At 50.6% G+C, this 26,793-nt stretch overlaps 1 protein-coding gene across 1 annotated transcript in view; it reads right to left on the bottom strand.

The window, feature by feature from the left end:
- Positions 1-26,793, bottom strand: part of LOC146855113 (serine hydrolase BPHL-like) — a 158,956-nt gene that overhangs the window by 114,831 nt on the left and 17,332 nt on the right. The window contains exon 2 of the mRNA XM_085652616.1: positions 8,168-8,325. Within this exon, the coding sequence (XP_085508742.1) occupies positions 8,168-8,268 (101 nt within the window). The 5' untranslated portion in view covers positions 8,269-8,325. The remainder of the gene's footprint in view (positions 1-8,167; positions 8,326-26,793) is intronic.

Here is a 26,793-nt window from a genome sequence, read left to right as displayed (position 1 = left end):
CCGCCATTATGGCGGTCGTGCCGGCCCCGGGCAGGGGAAAGGGGGGTGGCTGCGTACAAGGGTGACGCGGCACCCACCACCTCCATGTGGGGTCGGTCCGCCGATCAGGGAGGAGCCCCTTGAATCGGAAGTGCGTACTCGCGCTTCTGGTCTCGGCGGCATTGCCATATCGCATCGCAGGGGGGCAAGCAGCTCAAACTGGTTATCGCCTCCCGCAACCACCAATCCCCCTTTAAAAGGAAGGAGCGAGCAAAGGGGCTTTCTCTTTGTCCCACTGCTCCCAGAAATATCACAGGCTGTCCGGGTCGGGCCGTGGGGAGGCCCGTTAATCTCAATTTGTTTTGTTTTCCAGCAATCCGGAGCGGAGCGGGATTTGTTTTGTTTTCTAGCAATCCGGTGCGGAGCAGGGTTTAGGAGCGGCAACGGCTTCGTCGGGTCAGCGCTGGCCGTGCGGTGTAGATCAGACCGGATCCAGGAGAGGAACCGGGGAGCAGTGATGTTCTCCAGGATGCAGGGAGCGTGCATACGGTAGGGGCGCCGCGCGGCTGAGGGTGCCGCATGGATTGCACTTGCACGACAGTGGTAGTTTGGCAGGGCCGCAGACAGCCGTCTTGGGCACCACGCGTGCTGCAACGCACATTTGAATGTGTGGGGGCAGTCGCACAGTTGGAGTGTTGCGCTCCACAAGCCCGAGTGTGGCGGGGCTACGGTCAGCCGTCTTGGGCGCTGCGAGTGCTTCAAAGCACGTTTAAAGGTGTGGAGGCACAGCGGGACCGTCACCAGTTCTAGTGAGCAGTGCGCGCAGCATTTGGAGGTGCCGTAGTTGGGCACCAAGAGCATGGGCTAATACCGTGCCACCGTAAATAGCAGGGAATACCCGCAGGTGACCACGGTTGGACGCAAACAGTATGGTGGGTCTAATTTGGGCGTAGTGAATCGCTGCTGCAGCTGGGTTGCCTGTGGGGGATTTTTTGTGGGGGGACTGTCTGGTTGGAACCTGTAAAGGGTTTTTGGGAGGGGCCACGGTGCCTGGAAGGGAAGGCAAAGCGATTGTTGTTTGCCCCACCCCCTTTTTCATCCTACCCTCATTTTGCTGCAGGACATACGTGAGAATACACAGGGGAGGTGGACAGCAGGGGACTGTGATGGGGCAGAGTGTTGTCGGCAGTACTTGTTTGGGGGGCAGCACCGGCAAGCCGCACTACTATCGCTTTTAGGGGCCACGCGGGTTCGGACTCATTCACCTGACCCACCAGATTAGCTGGTGGGCGTGGCTCTGGTAACGTGGGTGCTTGGCTGGCTGGTAGCTGCTACAACTCCAGGTAAGGGTGTTGGTTATTGCACGGACCGACGCTCAACGAGCAGGCACTGTGTGACTCTTGGAGGCCCGGTTAGTGGGTACGAACAATGGCCCCTAAGGCTAAGCGAGGTGAGAAGCCCTCTTGCATGGGGGTGCTCATGGATAGAATGTTGCGGGAAATGGCAGAAATGAGGCAAGGCTTAGCGGAATTGAGGGAAAAGACTGAAGGCTGGAGGGGACGGCAGGGGGCAGGCGTAGGCGGGCGATAATACCTCCCACTTCTTACTCACCACCACTGCCAAGAAGGAATAGATCAAAAAAGAGGAAGGAGGGGGCAGAGAACCATGATGAGGAGAGTCCGGCGGGGCCTGTCCCGGGGGAGGGACACCCTCTCAGCCAATGAGCCCCGAACCTGTGGTGCCGTGTGTGCTGACACCTATAACCCCCCTGTCTTCACCTGCCCCCAAGACAACAAACCCTGAGCCTGTTGTGCTGCCTGTTCCCCAGAGGGTGGCTCCCAAGGGAGTTACTCCAGCACAACCTGATGTAGCCATCTTGGCGGCACTGCTACCTTGGTTAGAGAAAGTGGAGAACTGGTCTTCTGCGGCGGGAACATCCGGGGGCAAAGGGGATGCCACAGAGAGAGCCAGGAGAATGATTGAGGAACTTAGCAAGGCTAAGCCAAAAGATGGGCCGGCAGTACTGGCAGGTGGTGGGCCACCAGGGAATGCAACCCCAGCAGAGAAAGGCGGAGTGCCCGCACCGACACCCCTGCTTGCGGGTGCAGGTGCACCCAAGCCAACGGAATCCATGACAACAGGTAATGACAAACCCCTACCACCTCTGGGTTTGGGGGAAGTGAGGTCCTCTAGAGAACATTTGGGGAGTCATTTGTCCCAGGAGACAAAAGAGAAAATCTGGAAGGGGACCTATGTTAATATATTCTCCTTGCTGATAGACGATGCGTAAAGAGAGGAGGACAAGAAAAATAAGGAATGGCTTCTGCCCAGGGAATGGTCCAGTATTGTGTTAAAGTACAGGGTAGAGGAAAACCTGGCGAATTGGGTGAAGGGTTTCACAACGTATATGGCAGTCATGTGCGAGCGTTTCCTGGCGCTGGGCGCTGAGATGGCATGCTACCAGAATAGAATGGTCAAGGGTGGAACAGTTACGATAAGGAGTTTAGGAGGGCAAAAGCAGCTGATACCACATTGTGTTGGAGCCAGCAGGACATGATAATTCACTTAAAGCATCTGGGGCAGGTCCCCACTAACTGCAACAGGGGCGGTTTTCAGGACACGTTTTGGGGCCAGTCCTTTTGGGCGGGCCCCCAGGTCAGGCAGGGGGTGGAGGAAATAAAGGGGCCTGTTGGGATTTTAACAAGGGCAAGTGTAACAGGCCAGTTGGAACATGTAGGTTGGAACATGTTTGTCCATTCTGCGACAATCCCTCCCACCTTGGCTTCAGAAAGCAGCAAAAAGACAAGGAGGGCAAGAAACATGACTGAAATCGCACCATTTTGCAAGGCTGGATCCCCAATAGTAATGAGCAACATGATTCCCTGGCTTACCAAATACCACTGCCCGGAGGCCACAAACATACTCAGAGAAGGTTTTTCAGAGGGTTTCAGAATCCCTGCGCCTGGGTATACCGGGGTGGCACACTGCAGAAATCAAGCATCAGTCAGGGAAAAAGAGGGGGTGGCAGCATCAAAAATTGAGAAAGAGGTACATCTGGGGAGGGTGGCAGGCCCATTTATGGCTCCTCCAATGCCAAATTTTGTTTGCTTGCCACTGGGGATGGTCCCTAAGAAAGAACAGGGGGAATATCGATTGATTCACAATCTTTCGGCACCCAGAGGACAGTCCCTGAACGACGCTATTGATGGTGCTTTATGCAGTGTCAAGTACTCCTCTTTTGACCAGGTGGGGGGCATGCTCAGGGATTGTGGCAAAATCTGACATTGAATCTGCCTTCCATTTGTTGCCGGTCCACCCACAAGACTTCCATTTGTTAGGCTTCCAGTTCAGAGGGATGTACTATGTGAAGAAATGCAAGCCCATGGGTTGCTCAGTGTCATGCGCGTACTTTGAGAAATTTAGTACCTTTCTGGAGTGGGTGTTCAAGCAGATAACGGGGCACAATTGGGTGCTGCACTACCTGGATGACTTCCTGTTTCTGGGCCCACCTGATTCGGATGACTGCAGGTGGGCACTGCTTAAGTTTTGCGCGATCATGAAGGAACTAGGCGTACCACTAGCAAGGGACAAAACGGTGGGGCCAGCCACAACGATCGAATTTCTGGGAATTGAGCAGGACTCAATGGAGGGGGTGTCGCGCTTGCCAGCTAGAAAGGTGTAGGCATTTCTAAGAGCGCTGCAGGTTTGCTTAGACAAAGAGAAGGTTACTTTACACAAGTTGCAGCAAGTGGTGGGCCAGCAAAATTTTGCTCTCAGGATAATCCCCATGGCACGCCCTTTCTCACGCACAATCGCACAGGCTATGTCAGCACTTAAGGAGAAGCATCATCACACCAGGCTATCCGTCGAGGTCAAGCAGGACTTGCAGATATGGCAAGTATTACTGGGCGATTTCAGTGGTAGGGTAGTGTGTCCTGGCCCCCCCAGTCTAGCCAAGAGATCGGGCTAATGACCGAAGCAGAGGGAAGCAAGGGTTTTGGTGCTATCCTTTGCCCGGAATGGGTGGCGCAACGATGGCCATTTTGGTGGGAGACGTCTGGGCTCACGAGTAACATAAGTTTTCTGTAACTCTTCCCCATCCTGGTGGCCTTGCCAGTTTGGCCCAGACAATTGAGAAATCAAAGTGTTGTATTTTGGTCTGACAACATGGCTGTGGTACAGCGCATTAACTCCCAGACGGCGAATTGTAGCATGATCTTTCGCCTCCTTAAGGAAATAATACTGAGATGCATGTAGTTGAATATGTTGTTTAGGGCTAAACATGTGCCGGGGGTACACAACAATGCTGCTGATGCCTTGTCTCGTTTTAGACTTCAGGTATTCATTTGGGGGACCATTGGGAACAAAAGTGACTGGAGAATGTATCTTTAGTCTCATACTTGGGGGCAATACGGGAAGAGGGGCACACTGCGGCAGCAGCCAGGCGTCATGTCATGGCTATCTCCTTCTTTGCAAAATGAAAAGGGGGGTGATCCCACAGGTACCTTCATGGTGCATAGGGGTGGCAATGGTTACAAGGTGGCCAGCCCGATGACAGGAGGTCAATAGGGTTACACATTTTGGCCACCATAATTGAGACCCTGCAGCAGACCTGTAGCTTCCCCGGGGAAGTGATCTTGTTCTAAGCAGCATTTTGCTTAGCTTTCTATGGGGCTTTCAGGGTTGGAGAGCTGGTAGCAAAGAATAAAAATGACTGGAAAGGGGGCCTCCAGGTGAATCAGGTCAGGGTAAGGGAAGAGTCGGTTATGATATCACTCCATAGGTCAAAAACAAAAACGAATCAGGACGGTAGAGGAGAGGGTATAGTGCTACACAGAGCTAGGGGGAGTTTGTGCTGCCCAGTTGCACTGCTAGAGACATTTATGGTGCAGCGACCTAAGGCGGCAGGGGGCCTGCTCTTGATTCATACAAATGGGATTCCCCTTACCATCTTACAATTCAGGAGGGTTATGGGGCAAGCGATGAAAAAAGCCAATATAGACCCAGCTAATTTTGGTACTCACTCCTTCAGAATTGGGGCCGCCACTGAAGCAGTGGCCAGAGGGCTGAGCGGGAAGGAGGTGCAGAAGATAGGAAGATGATCATAAAATTGCTATAAACGCTATGTGCGCTTGCATATGATCGGACCAGGTGGCGGAGAGATCAACTAACGGTTGTTTTCTCACTATTTAATTGTGCAGTTTCTTCGGCCTGCAACGCAGGGAGGAAGCCTGCAGAGGTGGCATCCGCCTGCCATGCGGGAGGAAGTCAGCGATCAACGGTACAGGAACGGACAGCACACGTCATGGCGCAGGTACACGCCCCCTGGACCCAAGAGGAACAAGATGTTTGGATCATCGGCCACTCTTACGTTCGCCAATTAGCTAGCTTCTTTACAGGTGATTTCAAGGTTATAGCCCAACAGCCAAAGGTGAATTTGGTATTCCATGAGCAGGGCGATATGCGCATTAGGCAATTCAGGGACCTAATGGAGAATGCGCTGCGTACAAGCCAGAGACCCCTTGCCGCCTGTATTTTGCATTTTGGGGGCAACGATTTTGTGCACATGAGCCGAAGGGCCGTGGCGGAGGACCTGCTCACTGAGGTGGGATGGCTAGCGAAGAAATGCCCGTAGAAAATCATTGTCTGGTCACACATGATCCCGAGACTCCAATGGAGGGGAGGTGAGTCAGTGAAGGCGTTGAATCACTCGGTAAAGAGGATCAACAACAAGATGTAAAGGTTGTTCAGGACCCCCAAGCTCAGGTCAATAGCACATCGGTATATTTGGGGCGACCAGTTCTTTTTAAAGGATGGGGTTCACTTATCGGACAAAGGGAATCAGGATTTCATGGAGGACATTCTAACATGGCTAGAAGGTGCAAGGCAGGGGACATGACCTTTTTTTGAGGCAGAGGGGGAGGCCAGATAGTCGGTTAACTATGCTGGCCTATGGCGGTAAGGTCATGAGTGGGGAGCATAGTTTGTGGTGCTTGAGAGGGGCATCACCTTTATGAAAGGGGACGCCCGAGGGGGGGACAGAGGGTCTGTCATAAAATTCCAAGGGGCAGTTTCAGCCCGTAGGTTGAAGGGGCGCGGGGGGCTCTGGGAGCCACGCTTCCAGTAGACCATGGGCCACCCCCACGCGCGCATGCGCTCAAGGGCGCAGAATTGCCGGGCCCCATTTTATGGAGTCAAGAGGCTGGGTGAAGGGGGGCCCGGAGGAAGTACCTTCTGGTAAGCTTGACTCCCTTTGCAACATTTCTCCTGTTAGGCAGGAGTCCCTGGGGAATTCGTTTGTGGGATCTGCGGGGCTGCCAGTCATTGACCTTGCCTTGGGCTCTAACGGGTTGCACAGAAAGGAAATCATATTTTCAATTAGAATATGATAGAAGCGATATGTACTAGAGATATGTTAAGGTTAGCCGATGATCATCATGTACCTATCTGTATTCAGACTTTCTGCGCATTGTATCTATTGTAAATATCATCATCTAATTGTTTTAATTGTGTAATAAAATATGGCCGGGAGTCTACGACCCATAACCCAAACAAGTAGTGAAGTTGGTTTGACTTATCTGCTGCTAGGGGAAGGGGGTGGGGGAGGAAGCCTGTCACGAGGAGCCCGGCCTTAGAGGGGGTGATGGCCTACCTATACTAACTGTCCGTGTGAATCCCCTCCTCTCCCCTCTTTGTCCCCAGCAACCCGAAGTACGAGCCAGAGAGGATAGCTCGCTGCATGCGAGCAGACCAGAGGACGCGTGTTTCTTTAATTGGTCTGAGCTGGACACGCACCCCGCCCACACGGATGACGAGGTTAAAAGGAGGAGTCCTGAACCAGGAAGAGGTCAGCAACCGGGAGTGGAGAGAGCGGACGGAGCAGACGAAGAGTGGAGAGCGTACGTAGAGGAAAGAAGAGACCGAGAAGAAGACGAGAGAACAGAGACCGGGACGACGGAGCCTGGAGGCCAACGACCCCACGACTCGCCCCGCCACGTTTCCGGAGAAGCGTGGCACCTACAGGTACGGGATCGTATCTATGGTTGGGCGGGACGACGGAGACTAAAGAAACCTTAGTAATCGCACTTCCCAGTTCCCCTACCCTCACCTCACCGCCACCTGAGGGACCTAAAGAGCACTGTGTGTATTCCTCACTCCCGACCCTTCACCGTAGTTGTTCCCCAGCACACCTGCCTGACATCGGTGTTTCTTGTTTTCTTTTGGGGACGCCGACAACGGGGAGCGGAGAAAGCCGCACCGGCCCGAAGAAGCCGATATCCTGGACGGGAGCCGATACAGAGCGAAGAGTCCACATCAGCGACCAACCCTTAAGCAGGAAGCCGAAGTCCCCCTTCCCTATTATAGGCCCAGGACTCACAGGAAAAAGGTGTTACGACCAATAAACCCTACCGTAACTGCACCCTCTGACTCCGTGACTCCTTTGCACCCGCTACAAAGCCCCACCACCTTTTGGGCATCTGCTTTTACGGGAGGGGCATAGGCGGTACCAGTCGATACTGCACGGGTCATATATGACCATTTGAGTGAAAGTTAACGAGGAGGCACAGGCGACAGATTCTCCGCCATGACACTGTGCAACTGTTTCGCTCATATCATGTAAGAACGGTTACATGACTTGTCTAACCCAGGCCACCGCCACCACAGGTATCACCCGCCTTCACGAAGAAGTACAATAGATTAGCGTCCCCAGGTCAAGAGACAATTACGTAGGATCATCAGGTGATTGTGTGCCATCAGCAGCACCACATGCAAGTACAGCTTCTCTTCCTCTGTAGCGTTTTTCCAATCAGTTTCATTAAGGTAAATCAGGACTACAACTTTCAGAATTCATTCTGTTTATTAAACACAAGCCGATGACTAGAACATGGTGTCCCCAAAGATCGTGTGTAATCTAGTAACCTCATTACTTTCAAAGTCTGCTCCTAACAAGCTATGGATCACGAGAGTGCAAAAGAAAGGTCCTCTGCATGCTACTTCCGATCAGCGATGATCAAGAGAGGGATTTCCAAGGGGGAGGATGAGTGGCAGGAAAAGCAGCAGCTCATGAATATTGTAATTTCCATGCTCACAAGAAGCTAGTGAGAGACACAGGGTTGTGCTCCAATATAACGTCCTGGACAAGTGATAATGCCAAAGAATACCAGAAAAGTAAGTTATTAGTACTCACCACATGATGAAACCAGAAAGACGGACTCCGGAGCCTCCCAGAAGGAGTAGGCATATTGCATGGCCACCCTGGGGACAAGAATCCGATCCAGCATGCACCATGGCCCAGCCCTGCTGTTGGGTGCAGGCTCAGCGGCTGCAGGAGCTCATGGGCTGTACCTGGGAAGTTAGAAATACCAGTGAAAAGTAAATACAGGATCACCATTTTCTTTGTTTCATCTGATCTAGTTGTCTTAACGGTGTTTGACAGCCCCACAGTAACCCGATATACCATATAGTCCCTCATTTATGTCTGTGACAACCCTAGCACCTGCATGTGCACGCACCCTAAAGCAGCAAGGTGTACAGCTACTACTGCTCACCACACAGATTGCGGTGAGTGGGGGGAGGGACTGCAGAGGCATGCACTCTTTTAAGAGTGCATGCTGAGCAGTAAAGAACTGCACTGCTGGATACCACAGAGAGCGGGAGAGAGGGATTGTAGAGACATGCACTCTCTCAAGAGTGCATGCTGAGGAGTAAATAACTGTGCTGCACGAGAGTGGGGTAGGGGGACTGCAGAGGCATGCACTCACTTAAGAGTGCATGCTGATAAATAAATATATAGCCAAGAGTGGGAGGAGGGCAGGTGTGCAGATGGAGTGCTCTTATGTAAATAAAAGAAGTTCACCTGAGGAAAAGGAGTATTTCTGCTTCGGGAAACTGATAAGAGCGAACACACGAGGAACAACTGGAAATGGAATGCTATAGCCAGTAGAAGCAGAGGAAAAATAAGCAGCAAGCACAGGAACCAATGAAAAGCAAGGGGTGGGATGTAAGCCTCCAATATGCTAGCTCCTTGTCTTGCCGATATTTTTAACACTATGTTCTCGCTAGGTGTTTTCCCTGCTGTATGGAAAACAGCTTCTATAGTACCGTTGTTAAAGAAACCTAGTCTTGATCCCACACAACCTAATAATTATAGACCTATCTCTCGTCCACCTTTTCCTGCTAAATTAATGGAGAAAATAATGAATGGACAACTGGCTGATTATTTCCTAAAAAGTAATTATCTTGATGAGATCAGAACTGAACATAGCACTGAATCTGCTTTAATCAAAGATACAGATGAAATTAGAGTGACTTTGGATTCAGGGGGAGCAGCCGCCTTGATTTTATTGGATCTTTCCGCGGCGTTTGACACCGTTGATCATAATCTCTTGTTAAAGCGCCTAAATTCCATTGGCATCTCTGATAAATCACTCACACTACTCTCATCTTTTCTGTTTGGCAAAACACAATCAGTGGCCCTGGGAAGCTATGAATCGCTGTCTTTTGTCCTTCCCTGCGGAGTTCCTCAGGGATCATCTTTAAGCCCCACACTATTCAATATTTATGTATCTGAGCTGCCTAAACTTATAAGAATTTTTGGGCTGGCAGTGACATCTTACGCAGACGATGCACAAATTGTCTTATCCCACCCTGTAACGACAAAGCGTTGATGACTATATGTGTAAAAATCAATTAAATATGTTGAAATAAAAAAAAGAAATCCTCACCACAAATGCAAAATTTCAAGGATTGCATGTTTGCAGTCAGTTCATGGATGAACTCTCACTGTCTGAAATTAAACTCAGACAAGACTGAGGTCATCACATTTGGCAATTCCCTTCCTTAATGGTTAGAGAGTCGGTGGCCGGATGAACTGGGATCGGCTCCGATTCCAGTTGCCAAAGCTAAGAACCTTGGCGTTATTATTGATGATAAATTGAATTTTAAATCACAGGTAAATGCTGTGCCTTCATCATGTTATCCCCATGGACAGAAAAAAACAGTGATCTCCTGTTTGATCTTGCCCAGCTAGACTATTGCAATGGCCTTTATATCAGCCTACCTGAGAAACAACTCAATAAGCTGCAGATGATTCAAAACGCAGCGGCCTGTCTTTTGCTGGGTATCCCTAAATACTCATCTGTCAGAAATCATATGCATAAACTGCATTGGCTCTCAGTCAGGAACCGCATTATTTTTAAATCTCTCTGCATCACCTACAGAGCACTCCAGAATACTGGCCCCATTTTTTTGAGGCGCCTTTTCTACTGGTACATCCCAAAAAGGCATTTAAGCTCCGAAGGAGCTAAACTGCTAGCATCTCAGAGAGTCTTTAAGGCCACATGGGGTGGAAATAGCTTTAGGGCAGCTGCCCCCAGACTCTGGAACGAACTTCTGTTTGCCATCAGATTCCTTCCAACTTTATTTGCATGGAGGAAGGCCTTGAAAGCATGGCTATTTGATATATAGTCATCTTCATTTTACAGAAACTGGCTAGTCCACGGTCCAGCGACACCCTCGGGTAATCGTGCGCTTAACAAATTTATTAACATAACATAACATATTTGAATACAATAGATTTCACAGGCACAGGGTAAGCGCTGTGCAGGCCAAGCCTAAAAATAGTGGTGCTGAAGCAATTCAGTCTCGTCTGACTGGCCCACTACCATGTGTGGCAGAGTTCACCTTATCAAAGACTGAAACAGAAATGGTGGCAGATTTTTACAAAAAGAAAATAACTGTCTCCTTAAAATGCTCGGAAACAAGCCCGTTAGTAAGACTAAATCCATGGGTACTGATATACACCCATACCGGGAGTGAAGAACCAGGGACGACAAGGATGGTGAAGTTTCTACCATGTAAAATGTATGCTGGTGTAATTTCTCTCAGGCAATTCCTTCCCAAAGTGACTCCACCAATAACAACAACGCCACATTTTTGGCAAATTATATGTCATCAATTCAGAGAACTCAAAATGAGCAAAATGTTACAAGGGCCTAATTCTGCAACAATATTCTAAATGCATGGGTTTATTATAAATTTGAATAATTCTTTGACTCTTGTATTTAATACGTTTTGTAATTAACGATATAAAGAGAACCCCGAGTACATAATTCAAGACCATAATAGGACACCCACATCATGCTTTCCAATACAATATATAATTACAAGACGTTTTCAGAGGAAGGAGAGGTGCACTTTAACCCTTTGCACTAAAGCAATGATCTCAGATCTGAAAGAAAGCAGAGCATTGAAAATAATCCCCTAAATCCCTACTTTTGGTGACGTTAATGGTGTGTTGTGTTCTGATGTGCAAAGTCCATGCGAGGAGCAAGGCATCAGGTTCAGGGCATATTAGGTGGACATTAGAGAGCAAACAGGAGAGAACCTAATTCCTGGGTAAGCAGAAACAGGTTTTCCTGCCCTACCCCTCAGCCATGTCCTTTATTCATAGCCTCCCTGCCTCCAAATTTCCTTTATTGTTCTTCCTCGCCCTGATCTTGCTTTTCTTTAGTTTTCTCTCCCTCCAGCTCTCTTGCACTCTGCTCTTTTCACACGGGAGCGCCGGACCCTCCTTAGACCACCCTTCAATAAAAGACATATACGGACCTGTAGGCAAGCGGTGCTAGCAAGCTTCTCCGGCTTGGACGTCCAACGAAGCTGCCGCCTGGCAAAATTCCTATTCGCCTCAGAATCTAGTATCAAAAAACACAAACTGATTGCCTGAGAGGCGGCATTGTAGCTGCAGCAGGGCTGAACTTGGTACCGTACCCCATTTCACGCAAGATTCAGCCTGCATCACCAATCTACTGAGAACCCTAGTACAGGCAAGTCCTGGTACATCACACACTTTAAATGGAACAACCAACTCTGAATGGTCGAGGGTCAGCCCACTTACAGTCCTCCAAAACAGCAACCGAGCCAGGAGCTTTATGCTGTGGAACGCTAGTACTGAATATTCAAATCAGTTGTTTGGACCCTATTGCTTCATAGAAACAGAAAGATAAGACATTTAGGCAGAGCGCTGATTTGCAGGTATTCTTCTGATGCTGACAGAAGGAAGAAAGTGGTGTGTAAAGAGAATAAGGCAATCTGAGGTGGGAGTAATGTGTTTTTAGATTTATGAGAAGAAGCAGTGGATAGAAGTGTGTTTGATAAAATGGAGTTACTATGATTCCCCCGCTTAAAACGGTAACCCACTTCTGTGGCTGAGCATATCGCCTGCTATAGCAATTTGTAAAAACTTGAACAGTGTGAAGTCAATGCGGTATCAATGAGGCCCTCACATAGTTACAGATTTGGCCCATTCCAATGAGGTGCACTAGATCTATCCACACACAGGAGGCATTGTTTCAATTGTGAGAACTGTGGGAATGCAAGTTAGTAAGACTTTGGCTATTGACTTGAGGTGCCCAATTTCTCTGTCACATACAAATGTGGAAAAGAGCCTTTTCTGACCCATACTTTGGCGTTTGCTGAGCATTCTAGATAAGAAAATGTTCTGGATTAATGCATGCCACAGAACCCTGGATTCCTATGGGCCTCTAGGTTTCAGAAACGCCCAGGGTTTGTAATGTTTACTAATCACTGGCTGACCCATAGCCCGAATAGTTCAGTCATTCACCACAGCAAATGAGAGTAAATTGGAATTTTCCCCCTCTAAAAGACACTATTCTGGCCACCTTCTACCCAGTTTCTTTAAAAAATATCCCTGGGTGTAGTGGGCTTTCTGCCAACTCCCCCACAGTGAAAAAAGAGCTAAGCCCCCTATCTGTCCCCAGAGAACAACCTTTAGGGCCATTTAGGGGTGTGGATCAGGCCGATGCCTGAGCAGGCTACCCCAATCCTATAATAAAAGGAAATCCCTAATATGATATCTAATGGGGTTTCTGCATTCCCCAGGGCATCAGATTGGGGGTGACACGTGGGATTTGCATGTCCTGGTGCCTGAGCGAGTAGTTCCCGCCCTTCTTTTATTCACAGATTTTCCCTTGTGTCTAGTGGGATATCACCTGGGAGACAGAAAGACTTCTAGGGTCAAAATCATGCTGGGGTACCAGGGGTATGAACGGAAAGGCTGTAGGATGTCAGTTTTCTTTCTAAAACACCACATAATGTAAATACCTGTCAATGAACTGTGACAATAATTCAAAATATATCAGCCCTATATCCAGGTGGGCAACCCTTCTTTTTTACCCATTAATTTTCACTGGTGTCTATTGCCCTTTCTGCCCTTCCCACGGCAAATAAGGAGTAAACCACCCAAAACTGCCTCTTGGGGGTAGAACAAGTGCCAGGGCTGTTATGGGGAGGGGTCATTGTCTGACGTCTAGATATACCACCCCTACCTCTTCTTTTTTATTCTCTATTTTTCTCAATTCTCTAGTGGGCTTTCTGCCCCCTGAGGGAGCTGATTGGGGGTACATCCCAGGATTTGCCCCACAGGGGGCAGAAAAGCTGCTAGGGCCATTATGGGGTGAAGACATGGCAAGATGCGTAGGCAGGTCTCACTTCCCTTATTTTGTCTTTAAAGAAAATCCCTGGTGTCTAGTGGGCTTTTTGTGCATTCCCCTACAACCCCCTCCATGGGACAGAAAGACCATAAAGACTGCTGCGGCCATTATGGGATGTGGGCAAGACTTGATGTAACAATAAGCCATCTCCACCCCTTTTTTTACAGAAAAATAAATACTTTCTGAAGTCCTGTGGCCTTTCTATCTCCCTGGGGTGCAGATTGGGGTTAAACCCACATTTGTCATCCCCATTGGGGGACAGAAAGAAAGGTTCTTTTTCTTTTTGAGGGGCACTTTAAAATGTGCTTGGGGCTGCTGTCCCCTAAATAAATCACTGGCTCTAGTGGGTGGATTACTGCTTGGGGATCACTCTCCTGTGGCGATCCCTAAGCAGCGATCCACAAGGAAATGCTACTGCTGAAAAGGAGACATATTTCTCTTTTCAACAGTACCTTCCTCACATTGATCGGTGCTCACGTTGTGAGGCACCAATCCAAGTGAAAGAAGGCACGGCCCAATGTTGCAGCCTACTTCTACTTTTGACACTATGATTTCTACTTGCTATGTGCGCTGATCAGTAGAGTGACAATAAAATGATTCAGGATGTGAGGGAAGGTCTTCCCTCAAATAATGAATTTCTCTTTTTTTAAAGAAAATCCTTATGGTGCCACAATTGTCTCATGCAGTGTCGTGGACGAACCATTCATCCAAGGCACTGTGACGGTAATGCAATGGATATGAACAGTTTGTACACCGCGCTTATGACGATAAAGCAGTTGCTGCTGTATAAATTCACTGTTTGCATACTCTAGCTAAGCTTGTATAGCTTCCTCAATGCACAGTTGACAAATTTCTGTGAGAAAACTGTAGCTTTTCAGTGTTGCAGTACATGGTACTTCTTGTTTAAGCCATTTTGTGCAACATTTGCAAAACTGGTTTCTGATTTAACATCAAGGTGCAAAATCAGAGTGGACATTTGTTTAATTATTTCTTTCCCAATCTGTAGCTGTTGTCATTTTATGTTGGATACTTAGAACTACTTGAGCTAGTGTTCTGCGCTGTAGGGTTTCGATGTTGGAATAGGCGAGGTGCTGTGAAAATGATAGAGGCCACCATTGATACATCTAGGCAGTTGCTCCTCTTCAACTGGACCTTCAACAAATTCACCATTAAGGGGTCAATTCCGATCCTGTAAAAATGTTCCCCGTACGAATCGTATCTGGATTTTTTACCGTACGAATCGTACAAGTAGCGTACAAACTGCCAAGTACGATTCGCATGGGAAAAAGTCTATACGAATCGCATTGGGAAAATTTCCCCACACGTCCTCGGGTCGGAAAATGTGTCCGACACATCCCCGGACGATTTACCGTACGAATCAGAAAAATGAAGTCCGACCGCGCAAGTACGATCACTCCCATCCTTTAGATTTTACAACTGGATGGAGAAAACACCGTACAGACCGAACTCCTATAGCAACCATAGAGACATGTGCCTGCATGCGTGCCGAACACCCCACCCCAGACCCCGTATGTACGCGCAGAACACCCCCCCAGCCCTCGTATGTACGCGCCGAACCCCCCCCCATCCCCCGCATGTACGCGCAAAACGCCCCCCGGCCGCGGATGTACGCGCCGAACCCCCACCAGTGTATCTATGGAGCGTACCCCCACCCGTGTATGCATGGAGCGTACCAACTCCCCACCCGTGTATGTACGGACCGTATCCCCACCCGTGTATGTACGGACCGTACCCACGTTCTTAAGGCCTGGGTACGGGCCGTACCAGCATTGTTGGGGTGATGTAGGGGTACGCGTGGTATGACCCGTACCAACGCTCTGAAGGCCTGGGTATGGTGCAGACCCCCAATGGGGTGCCGTAAGGGTACGCACCGTACCCAGCCCTTCAGAGCGTGGGTACGGGTCGTACCACGCGTACCCCTACATCACCCCAACAATGCTGGTACGGCCCGTACCCAGGCCTTTAGAACGTGGGTACGGGCCGTACCGCCATTGTTGGGGTGACGTAGTGGTGGGCGTGGTACGACCTATACCCACGCTCTTAAGGCCTGGGTACGGTACGTACCGGTATTGTTGTGTTGCCGGTTCGTGTCAACATCCACTTCCGTTGTGGTGGACGCTTGCGTTGCTGGACACGCCCCCACACCCTCGAGGTGACCAGGTCCTGCAAGTCAGGTATGTCCAGGGCATGTGTAATTTGTGACTTGGGTGGGGGTTATGTGTCCTGCCCCTGCCCCCCCTTTGCCCCTGGGTGTTATTCTGACCTTCTGCGGCGTCTGCGTCGGTGCCTGTAGAGCAGGTGGACTGCTATGAGGGCTGGGATGACACGTAGGTTCGGGTCCATGGCTGTCCGTCGCGTACAGGTGCTCCTTGTGCGCGTCGTCCTGATTTCCCGGCAGTTTTTGGCAGGCGGAGAATTTTATCCGTGCGGGGTGACGTCGGTGCGGATCGTACTTCCTGGTTCGTGAACCGCAGCCTGAATGCGTCCCGACGTCACGTCGGCGCTGTCTCGGATCACATTGGTATGTATTTTCTCGTTGGTCGGTGTTTTTTACGATTCGTACGGAAATGGTGTTTCCGTGGGAATCGTACTTGCATGTTTGTAATGTTTATTTCCCGGGTACGAGTCGGACGGAGAAAACGCTCCGACCGACGGTTCGTACCCGGTTTCTCCAGGATCCGAATCGGCACCTAAATAGGGTGAGGCCTCCCATTTTAGTTGATCACATCTTCTAACTGTAATATTCTCCAAATATTCATTTGGCATGCAACAACAGACTGAATTTTTGCCACCCCTATCTCCTTTTTATGTATGGCCTGAAAACAGCCTATTTGTCTTTTTTGCCTGATATAATCAACAAGCAATGGGAAAGCCAATAGGTCTGGCATTTGGAAACATGGGTCATTTTATCATTTTATTTTCTGCTGACATATGCAGTAGACAGTAAAGTTTAAAAGTAATAAAAAGTACTGTAATATGAACAGGGAGCAAATGTATAAAAGCATATGCAGATAATGAAAGCAGAAAAGAAGTGCAAAAATGTACACACCAATCTTGGCACTAAAGTGGACTAGTTTTTAGGCAGATGTACACAAGCACTCACAGTCAAGTGAGCCAGTGGCTTAAGTGGGCCGACCCATTGCCTTATGCCACATGCTGTGAGGGGCAGTTTCCATTGGTTGGATTGCACTTTTGAGTGATTGCATATTGGTATAAAACATGTTGGAATCATACCCACCCACTGTAAACGGTGTGGGAGGTATGATTCCAAGCACTAGAAGAGCCCTCCGTTAGGCTCTCACTGTTCCCGGTGCCAATCTTCTAGACCCGGACAGCACATAATGGTTGCTGCCGACCAAAGAAACCTTCCTGCCCTCCTGCTGCTGATCCAAGCTCGAGCAGGGGAAGGCAGAACAATAGGCATCCTGTCACAGGGAAGTGTGACCACCTCCCAGACAGGATTTTTGTATTGGGACCGAGTGGGTGTGCTTGCCAGCAACACTAAGTCTGCATGAGGGGCACATCTGGTGTCTCCATGCATAGTCCAGTTCAAACCAGTCCTGGGAAGCATTGGCTCCCACTCTAGCACGAAACTGGACAAAGGACATGGAAGTAACCTCCCCCTGTCCAGATCCTCCCCTGGGAGGGTCCCCTGAATAGTCCCAGGCCTTTCTTTAGGTTACTTAAGGGCTTACCTGTGGGTTGGTCCCTAGTTTCGTCGTGGGACAAGATTCAGATCAGACACCAGTTCTTCTTCTACCTTATGGGCACTCTGGACTTTGTTTGGCCTCGACTTCGTCTTCTCTTCCAGTCTGCTGCATCGTCTGTGCTTGTGCACCATACAGGAACCTTCCAAGGCCTGTGGGCATCTAAGACACCTAAAGGAATCTCCCTTGAAGTGAAGGAGTCACTTCCCTGCATACGCAGGCACCGCAACTAAGTCGACCTGTGTGCTGATCCTGGCTCCTCCGGACTCTGAAAGCTTCTGCAACACAGGTGGTGGTTCTCCAAAGCTCTCTAGGTCTGCCCTGCCCTCTTAACATGTTTGAGGCCAGTATCCCTCGTGGGAGCTGCAATAACCGAACCCCTGTGCACCGCATCAACTTGCAGTTGCAAAGGCTTGTTGGCTACCTTCCACCAAGATCTTCGAGCTCCAAGTAGCCCCATCCTCAAGCACCTCCAGTGACCAAAGTCTTTATCCACATCCCATGGACTGCACCGTGGCCTGCATCTTTTGGTGAGCTGGTCAAGGTCCTCTTGCAACTCCAGTGCCCCGGCCTGTGGGTGCTGTCGAGGGTCACCTTTGTTTCTTTTGGGCTCCCCTAATTTCTCAGTGCCTGCCCTGACTCCCCTGTTTGTGGTGAGTCCCCTGGACCTTGCTGGTCCCGACATTGCACCTTCTTCAACTTCTGCAGTGGTTGCCTTTGCCAAGGCTTATTGGTGCTCCCGCCGGACACCGACCTCTCAGCACTCGACATCCTTTGTGGGACAGCTTATACAAGGCTACTAGTCTTCCTCAGCGTTGCTTCTCCCTCACAGCTGCACAGTCAAGTTCATCGTCAACTCTCCTGCAACACCCGACATCGGAGGGCATTCGTCTTCCAAGTCTCCTGGTCACTCCTGAGTGACATAGACTCTTTCCCTTCTGCTTACATGTACCTCTCATCTAGAATCCACGTTCAGATTCCACCAGACACTTTCTCCTTCTTCAGCAGCGGCACTTTCCTGAAGTCCTCTTTGGGTTTGAGGGCGGTTTCTGACACCACTTCACAGCTATGCACCCGGCTTCCCTGGTGTAGGTAATCTGGGTACTAGGGTATCCACTGATGGGGTGGCTCTCCAACCTTCTGTCTTCCACGCAGTTTCTTTAGGGTCCGCTGGGTTGGTCCTTAATCTTTAAAAATCCAACCGCGATTTACACGTAGACTTGAACGGAACACGCGGTTGTGTTCCCACACTGCACACGCTCTCTGTGGGGTCCCTATCTACTTACCTTGGGTGGTTCTGTGGGTCCCCAGCACTTCTACGCTCTCTAAAAATAGTCATGATCCGAGTCGTAGTTCTTCTAAAACTTTCTTAGTATATAGATTGGTCCCCCTGGGGTTCACTGTGTATTTTGTGCTATTTACTGCATTTGTTTGCAAAGCATTGTGTGCATTGTGCATATCTCCGCGTAGGAGATATTTCTATGTGATAGGGAGTATTATATAATAAATACATATTTTTATAAACACCTTGTGTGGTTCTTTTCACTTGATCTATACATGTAATATTGCATTCTGGTAAAAAAAAAAAAGCTGCTTTCCACTCTTTCTGGACTAAGCCTGAAGGCTGCTCTCCACAGCTACCATTTAGAGAGCTTTCTAAGGTTGTCTTAGACCTCTTAAATCACCATAAGGGTGGAAATAGAGTGCAGGAGGAAAAGAAAAAAAGGAAAATAAATCACTTCCCTGGCTTGCATGTCCTCACTCCTCCTGATCTTCCTCTTCACTCCAGCATGGGCCCAGCCAATTCCCTTAACCAATCCTGGCGCTACTCTTTTTCTATTAGAGCAGCACCATGATTGGCTAGAGCTCCTTCTGGCCCTGGAGCCGTGTGCTTGGTCTCCACCCAGCTGTCTAAGACAGCTAGATAGAGAGCTTCAAAGTGCGCATTTCACTTTGGCAGGTGCAAGATAGCTGGCTAAAGTGGCATGCGCACTTTGGAGCATCCAGTCAGTCACTGCTCCTACCTCTGCTGCATATCGGCTCGGTGAAGGCTGAATGCTTCAGTGCGGTGAGTGCCCACGTCGGAAAAATAAAATGGCAATAAAATCTTTTCATTGCCATTTGCTAATACCCCTTTACCTACGACTGCTGCCGTAGCTTTGGCACTGGCCTCACATACTGTCAGGACAGCATCAAGTTACACCCAACACAGGTTTACAACTTAATCTCCCAAAATCAAATTCAGTACTTCCAATGAGTAGGCATATTTAAACTCTAGATTTCTTTTTGTTGGCCAAACACTCCATTCAATTAAATGGAAATTTCCCTTCCCTGTCAATTTTCCTCATAGGCGTACAATGGTTTTTCAGTGGTTGGAGGTTAAGTCATTGTCCCTGTCCTGGGAATAAGCCAGAGGACTGTACAAACGTCCCATCACAGCCTTATGGGTAGCACTTATCTCCTTCCAGGAACATGATTAATCCGGACCATACGCACTTACAATGTAAAAGCTGCATAACAAACTTGGCTCTTTTTGTTCCTCCCCTTCGTCGACCATCCTGTACATCAAAAGCACTTTGAAGCTTATTTCTGAGAGCCCTGCAGCACTTTTGCACCACATCAATCAATCAATCAAGCAACATTTGTAGAGCGCTCTACATACCCGTGAGGGTCTCAAGGCGCTGGGGGGGGGGGGGGCACTACTGATCGAACAGCCAGGTATTGAGTAGCCTCCTGAAGGTCAGCAGGTCTTGAGTCTGTCGTAGGTTAAGTGGGAGGGTGTTCCAGGTCTTGGCGGCGAGGTGGGAGAAGGTCCTCCCATTGGTGGTTGTTCTACGGATGCGCGGGACGGTGGCGAGTGCGAGGTCGGCGGAGCAGAGCTGGCGGTTGGGGGTGTAGAAGGAAAGTCATTTGTTGAGGTAGGCTGGGCCGGTCTTGTGGAGTGCCTTGTGTGCGTGGGTGAGGAGCTTGAAGGTGATCCTCTTGTTGACGGGCAGCCAGTGCAGGTTTCTCAGGTGGGGGGTGATGTGGCCGTGGTGTGGTACGTCGAGGATCCGTCATGCCGAGGCGTTTTGGATGCGTTGCAGTCGTTTGATAAGCTTGGTCGGGGCTCCCACGTAGAGGGCGTTTCCGTAGTCGAGTCTGCTGCTGACGAGGGCCTGGGTGACTGTTCTTCTTGTATCTGTCGGGATCCACCTGTAGATCTTGCGGAGCATGCGGAGGGTGTTGAAGCAGGAGGAGGAGATGGCATTGACTTGCTTGGTCATGGAGAGCGTTGAGTCGAGGATGATTCCCAGGTTGCGTGCATGGTCGGTGGGTGTTGGGGCTGTACCCAGTGCCGTCGGCCACCAGGAGTCATCCCAGGCTGAAGGGTTGGAGCCGAGGATGAGGACCTCCGTTTTGTCCGAGTTCAGCTTCAGTCGGCTGGTCTTCATCCAGTCGGCGAGAGCCTTCATTCCTTCGTGGAGGTTGGTTTTGGCAGTGATGGGGTCCTTGGTGAGGGAGGGGGTCAGTTGAGTGTCGTCGGCGTAGGAGATTATGTTGAGGTCGTGCTGTCGGCCGACTCCGTTGGTGCGGTCTCTGCGGGTGATCTTGTAGCCGTCTGGGATGGCTAAGGCGATGTCAGGTGCGGAAGAGTCGTTCATCCAGGTCTCTGTTAGGAAGGCGATGTGTGGGGATGATGTGTCGAGCAGGTCCCAGAGCTCGACGGCGTGTTTGCGTGCGGAGCGGGTGTTCAGTAGTATGCATTGGAGGAGGTTGAGGTCTTTCTTGGCGGGTTGTTCGGCGGCTCTGAGGCTGGTGTAGCTGCAGTTCCGGCAGGTGAAGGGACTATGTGTGCATTTCGGGGCAGCCTTGAAGCAGGTGTGGGTCCGTCCGAGATTGAGAGCGTGGAGTGTGCTGGCATTGTAGCGGCGGCGGTCATCGTGGAGGGCACGGGGCCAGGGGTTCTGGCGCCGGGCGCAGTCCAGGCGCGGACGGGCGCAGACGGGTTTGCCTTAGGCGGGCCTTCGGCGCGCCAGTGGCACGGCCGCGCAGTTGCCACCATATATGGGGATGTGGGAGGGAGGAGCAGCTGGGAGGCGGGAGGCAGGGGCAGCGAATGGGCAGTGAGGGGGGCGGGGCCGTAGGAGATGCAGCGGCGGGAACGGGAGAGGTGGGGGCACCTGGAGGTAACCGGGCAAAACAGGGGCAGCATAGGGGAGACAGAAGGCAAAAAGGCAACAATCAGGGCAGTGAGGGGGAGACAGAAGACAAAAAGGCAACAATCAGGGCAGCGAGGGGGAGACAGAAGGCAAAAAGGCAACAATCAGGGCAGCGAGGGGGAGACAGAAGGCAAAATACGGGCACAAGATAAGGGAAGCGAGGGGGAGACAGAAGGCAAAAAGGCAACAATCAGGGCAGTGAGGGGGAGAAAGAAGGCAAAATACGGGAACAAGATAAGGGCAGCGAGGGGGAGACAGAAGGCAAAATACGGGCATACAATAAGGGCAGCGAGGGGGAGACAGAAGGAAAAATATGGGCACAAGATAAGGGCAGCGAGGGGGAGACAGAAGGCAAAAGGCAACAATCAGGGCAGCGAGGGCGAGGGCGAGACAGTAGGCAAAAAACGGGCACAAGATACAAACCTAGGGCCTACCACTGGCCACCAGGGATGAGATGCAGGTGGTAGCCTGCGGGTAGAGGAGGGCCTCGACTTCACAGCAGCGGCAGCGTCAGGGCACACAGGCGGAGCTGTGTGGTAAGGGAGCGACCTACCAGCAAGGTCAAGGGTCGCTCTCCTCACCGCGCAGTGGCTGCCATATATGGGGATGTGGGAAGGAGGCGCAGCTGGGAGGTGGGAGGCGGGAGGCAGGAGCAGCGAATGGGCAGTGAAGGGGGCGGGACCACAGGGAAAGCAGCGGGAACGGGAGCGGTGGAGGCACCTGGAGGTAACCGGGCACAACAGGGGCAGCGTGGGGCAGTGTGGGGGAAACAGAAGGCAAAATACGGGCACAAGATAAGGGCAGCGAGGGGGAGACAGAATGCAAAAAGGCAACAATCAGGGCAGGGAAGGGAGACAGAAGGCAAAAAGGCAACAATCAGGGCAGCGAGGGGGAGACAGAAGGCAAAATACGGGCACAAGATAAGGGCAGCGAGGGGGGGACAGAAGGCAAAAAGGCAACAATCAGGGCAGTGAGGGGGAGACGGAAGGCAAAATATGGGCACAAGATAAGGGCAGCGAGGGGGAGACAGAAGGCAAAATATGGGCACAAGATAAGGGCAGCGAGGGGGAGACAGAAGGCAAAATACGGGCCCACATAAGGGCAGCAAGGGGGAGACAGAAGGCAAAATACGGGCACAAGATAAGGGCAGCGAGGGGGAGACAGAAGACAAAAAGGCAACAATCAGGGCAGCGAGGGGGAGACAGAAGGCAAAATGCGGGCAAAAGATAAGGGCAGCGAGGGGGAGAGAGAAGGCAAAATACAGGCACAAGATAAGGGCAGCGAGGGGGAGACAGAAGGCAAAATACAGACACAAGATAAGGGCAGCAAGGTGGTGACAGAAGGCAAAAAACGTGCACAAGATACAAACCTAGGGCCTACCACTGGCCACCAGGGATAAGGCGCAGGTGGTAGTCTCTGGGTGGAGGAGGGCCTCGACTTCACAGCAGCGTCAGGGCACACAGGCGGAGCTGTGTGGTGGGGGAGCGACCTACCATAAAGTGGTGCATGCATGACACAGGGTTCTCATTTCAAATAAAGCCACACAAAGCCACCCTGCATGGCTTTCAGTAGCTTCATAAATCATGAGTAGGAGGATGCAGAGCAAATCGCTGCGTCACCTTACTCTGCGTCCATGAGTTGTTCAATGGGCATTGCGGTGGGTTTTCCCATGAAACACCCATGGAATTTGATGCTGCCCCAGATTTATGAAGTGATGTAACCCTGAGGAAGTGCCAAACAGTGCAGGCGACATGGCTCGCGGGTGGCAGGGAGGGCAGGGCGCGGGGAGGCCGCGTGCGCAATGTAAAAAACAATAACAAAATAAATACTTACCTTGCCACCGGGTCCCGTGTCTCTGCTACTGCTCCACTCGTCGGACTTGTGGAACAGGAAGCACAGCCCAGCTCTCCTGACCAATCACAACACTGCACTGCAGCATTGTGATTGGTCTGAGCATCCTGATTCGACACTTAGCCAGGGAATATGGGCCTGGGCATGTTCTCATCGTAGGATGTAATGCAGCTTGTGTGGAGAACAGGAAAAGTGTGCATGACTGTTTTGGGCAGCCCAAACAGTCATGTGAACTCAGGAGTGGGCAAACCATTCCTCCCCTCCCCTGCACTGAGAGGAGAGCAGTCCCGCCTGCAGCGCTGCAGAGTAGAGTAGCATAGAGATCAGTGGCAGAGAGTGCAATGTTGCAGAGTAGACTGGCATAGAATGCATTGGCGTAGAGTGCAGTGGTGTAGAGTAGAGTGCTGTAGAGTAGAGTGCTGTAGAGTAGAGCGATGTAAAATGCATTGGTGCAGAGTAGATTGGCATAGAGGGCAGTGGCATAGAATGTACTGGTTTTAAGTAAAATGGTGTACAGTACATTGGCATAGAGTGCAGTGGTTTAGAGTAGAGTGGCGTTGAGTAGAACGGTGTAAAGTTAAGGGGCATAGATTGGAGGGGTGCCATTGCAGTGGTGTAGAGTACAGTGCAGTATGGTGGAGTGGCACAGAGTGGAGTGGTGCAGAGTGGCGTAGATTTCAGTGGCATAGAGAAGATTGTTTCAGAGCAGAGTGAAGTGGCATAGAGTGCAAAGGCATATAGTGGCTCAAAGTGGATTGGCGTAGAGTGTAGTGAAGAAGAGTAGAGTGGAGTAGAATATAGTGAAGTACACTGCAATAGCATAGAATGCAGTAGAGTGACGTAGAGTAGAGTGGTGCATATAGAGTGCAGTGACATAGAGTGCAGTGGTGCAGAGTTCAGTGGCGTAGAGTGCAGTGTCGTAGAGTGTTACAGAGTATATTATATTGCGTTGAATGCTGTGGTGTTGAGTAGATTTGCGTAGAGGTCAGTGGTGTAGAGGACATTGGTTTTGAGTAAAGTGGTGTGCAGTGCATTGGCGGGGAGTGCAGTGGCATAGAGCTCAGTGGTTTAGAGTACAGTGGCATAGACTGCAGTGGCGCAGAGTAGAGTGGTGACTAGTGGACTGGCACAGCATAGATTGCAGCGGTGTAGTGCAGTGGCGTAGAGTCAAGTGGAATAGAGTAGAGTAGTGCAGAGTGGAGAAGAGTGCACTGCTGTAGACTAGATTGCTTCAGAGTAGAGTGAAGTGACGTAGAGTGCATTTGTGTAGGGTGCAGTAGAGTGGCGTAGAGTGGGGCATAGTAGACTGCAGTGGCATAGAGTGCAATGGTGCAGAGTGGAGTGGCAGAGAGCTCAGTGGCGGACAGCTTAGTGTAGCAGAGTAGAGTGTGTTACAGTGCCGTGATATAGAGAAGAGTGGCGTAGAGCGCATCAGAATAGGGTGCAGTGGTGTAGAGTGCAGTAGAGTACAGTAGAGTAGTGCAGAGCAGATTAGAGAGCAGTGGCGCAGAGTACAGTAGAATAGAGTGGTGGTCACTCAGAATGCACTGGTGTAGAGTGGAGGCGCCTAGACTGCAGTGGCATAGAGTGCAGTGGTGCAGAGTAGATTGGTGTAGAGTGCAGTGCTGTATAGTGCATTGGTTTTAAATAAATTGGTGTAGAGTGCAGTGGTTAGAGTAGAGTCGTGTAGATTGTAGTGAATTCGAGCAATATCCTTGCACGTCAGTAGGGGGCATTGTCTCCACCTTTTGTGACATTCGCATCACCTATATATGCACCACCTCTGCGCGCTGACATCTTTTCTTTTCTTTCTGAACCAGCCAGTGCAGATCTGTAAAGACAGTTACCCTCTGCCACTTTTTGACAGACTTTTCTCAACATTTTGTTGAACGTTTTTTTTGTGTGTAGGTTTTTTCACCATGTCCAAGAAGACTTCTGGATTTAAGCCACATGGTGCCTGCCACCGTGCCATGTCAGTGACGGATCACCACTGGGTGTGTCTTTGGTGCCTGTAGTGTGACCATGACTTGAAGTAGTGCTCTGTCTGCAGGGCCGTGGCTCTGAAAGGTTTGAGGGAGAGGTACCTAAACCTGCTTGCGGCCCAGCACTCGGCACTACTTCGGTCACCCTGGAGTTCTTGTTCACGGTACCGGTCGAGAGGAGGGTCTGAGTACCGCACCGGGAGCCCCAAGTCTTCGTCCTCACACTTGAAGTCTTCAAGTCGGTCAGGTAAGACGCACAAGAAACATAAGAAGTCAAAGCATGCTCCGGCTTCTCTCCGTCCTTTGGCTGGCACGATGGAGGAGCCTCGGGGTTCTAGGTCTTGTTCCTCAGAACGTGCACCTGGGTTGGCTCTGAACTTTCCAGCTTTTCTGGGAGCCGGGGGGACCCTCGCCCGTCTCAAGGGGTTTTATGATGCCATGTGTCTCATATTTGAGCGGCCTGACTAAAACCAGGGCGCCTTCAGGCCCCTTAGGCTCACAATGAGATCCATCGGGTTCCGCGCCAGCGGCTACGGCACTGATGCCCCCCATGGATCTGGTGATGGATCCTGACCGTCGCCGGTCATTCCTGGCATCCTCTCCCAAGTGGTATTAGACAGGTGAGATACAGCAAAGTTCGCCATCCAATGTGGGCACGACATGACTGACTCGGCAGAATGATTTCAAAGGCAGTGGCTGTTAAATGCCACATCTGGTTGAGGACTTCTGGCTTTTCGGGGGGTGTCCAGGCACCTCTCATGGACATGCTTCAGAGATAAGGCAGGCATGGCGCTGGGGCACTTTAAGGACTCCCAGGCTACGGCCAAGCTCTTGCGCCGCTCAGTGGCCACTCGTCCCCAGTCTGCCTTTCGCCCCTTTCGTGGCTACGGAAGGGGTTTTCAGCTGTGCCAGCCATATCCCAGCCACAAGAATGCGTAAGTTTAGCAACCTCTAGGAGGCCATAGGCGAGCTTGTTCCAGCCCCTTAGGTTGGGCAGCCAGAGGTCGCGTCAGTCCACCACCCAACCACTCCAACCTCAGCCTCCAAACGTTCATAGTCCGGCCCATCAAGATCATGGGCGGCCAGTTGGTGGCAGGATCAGCCATTATCTCTACCATTGGCAGGACATGGTGTCAGACAGGTAGGTTCTTCAGATAGCCTGAGCGGGCTAATCTCTCCCCTTCGAGACTACCTCTCCCTCCAGGCCTTGGTTTTAAATAAATTGGTGTAGAGTGCAGTGGTTAGAGTAGAGTCGTGTAGATTGTAGTGAATTCGAGCACTATCCTTGCATGTCAGTAGGATGCATTTCTCCGCCTTTTGTGACGTTCGCATCACCTATATAGGCACCACCTCTGCGCGCTGACATCTTTTCTTTTCTTTCTGAACCAGCCAGTGCAGATCTGTAAAGACAGCTATGCTCTGCCACTTTTTGACAGACTTTTCTCAACATTTTGTTGAACGTTTTTTTGTGTGTATGTTTTTTCACCATGTCCAAGAAGACTTCTGGATTTAAGCCACCGCGCCATGTCAGTGACGGATC

The sequence above is a fragment of the Triturus cristatus genome, chromosome 4_1 (assembly GCF_964204655.1).
Source record: "Triturus cristatus chromosome 4_1, aTriCri1.1, whole genome shotgun sequence".
NCBI lineage: Eukaryota > Metazoa > Chordata > Amphibia > Caudata > Salamandridae > Triturus > Triturus cristatus.
Note: the sequence above shows the minus strand (reverse complement) of the source record. Positions and strands in the feature narration are given on the sequence as shown.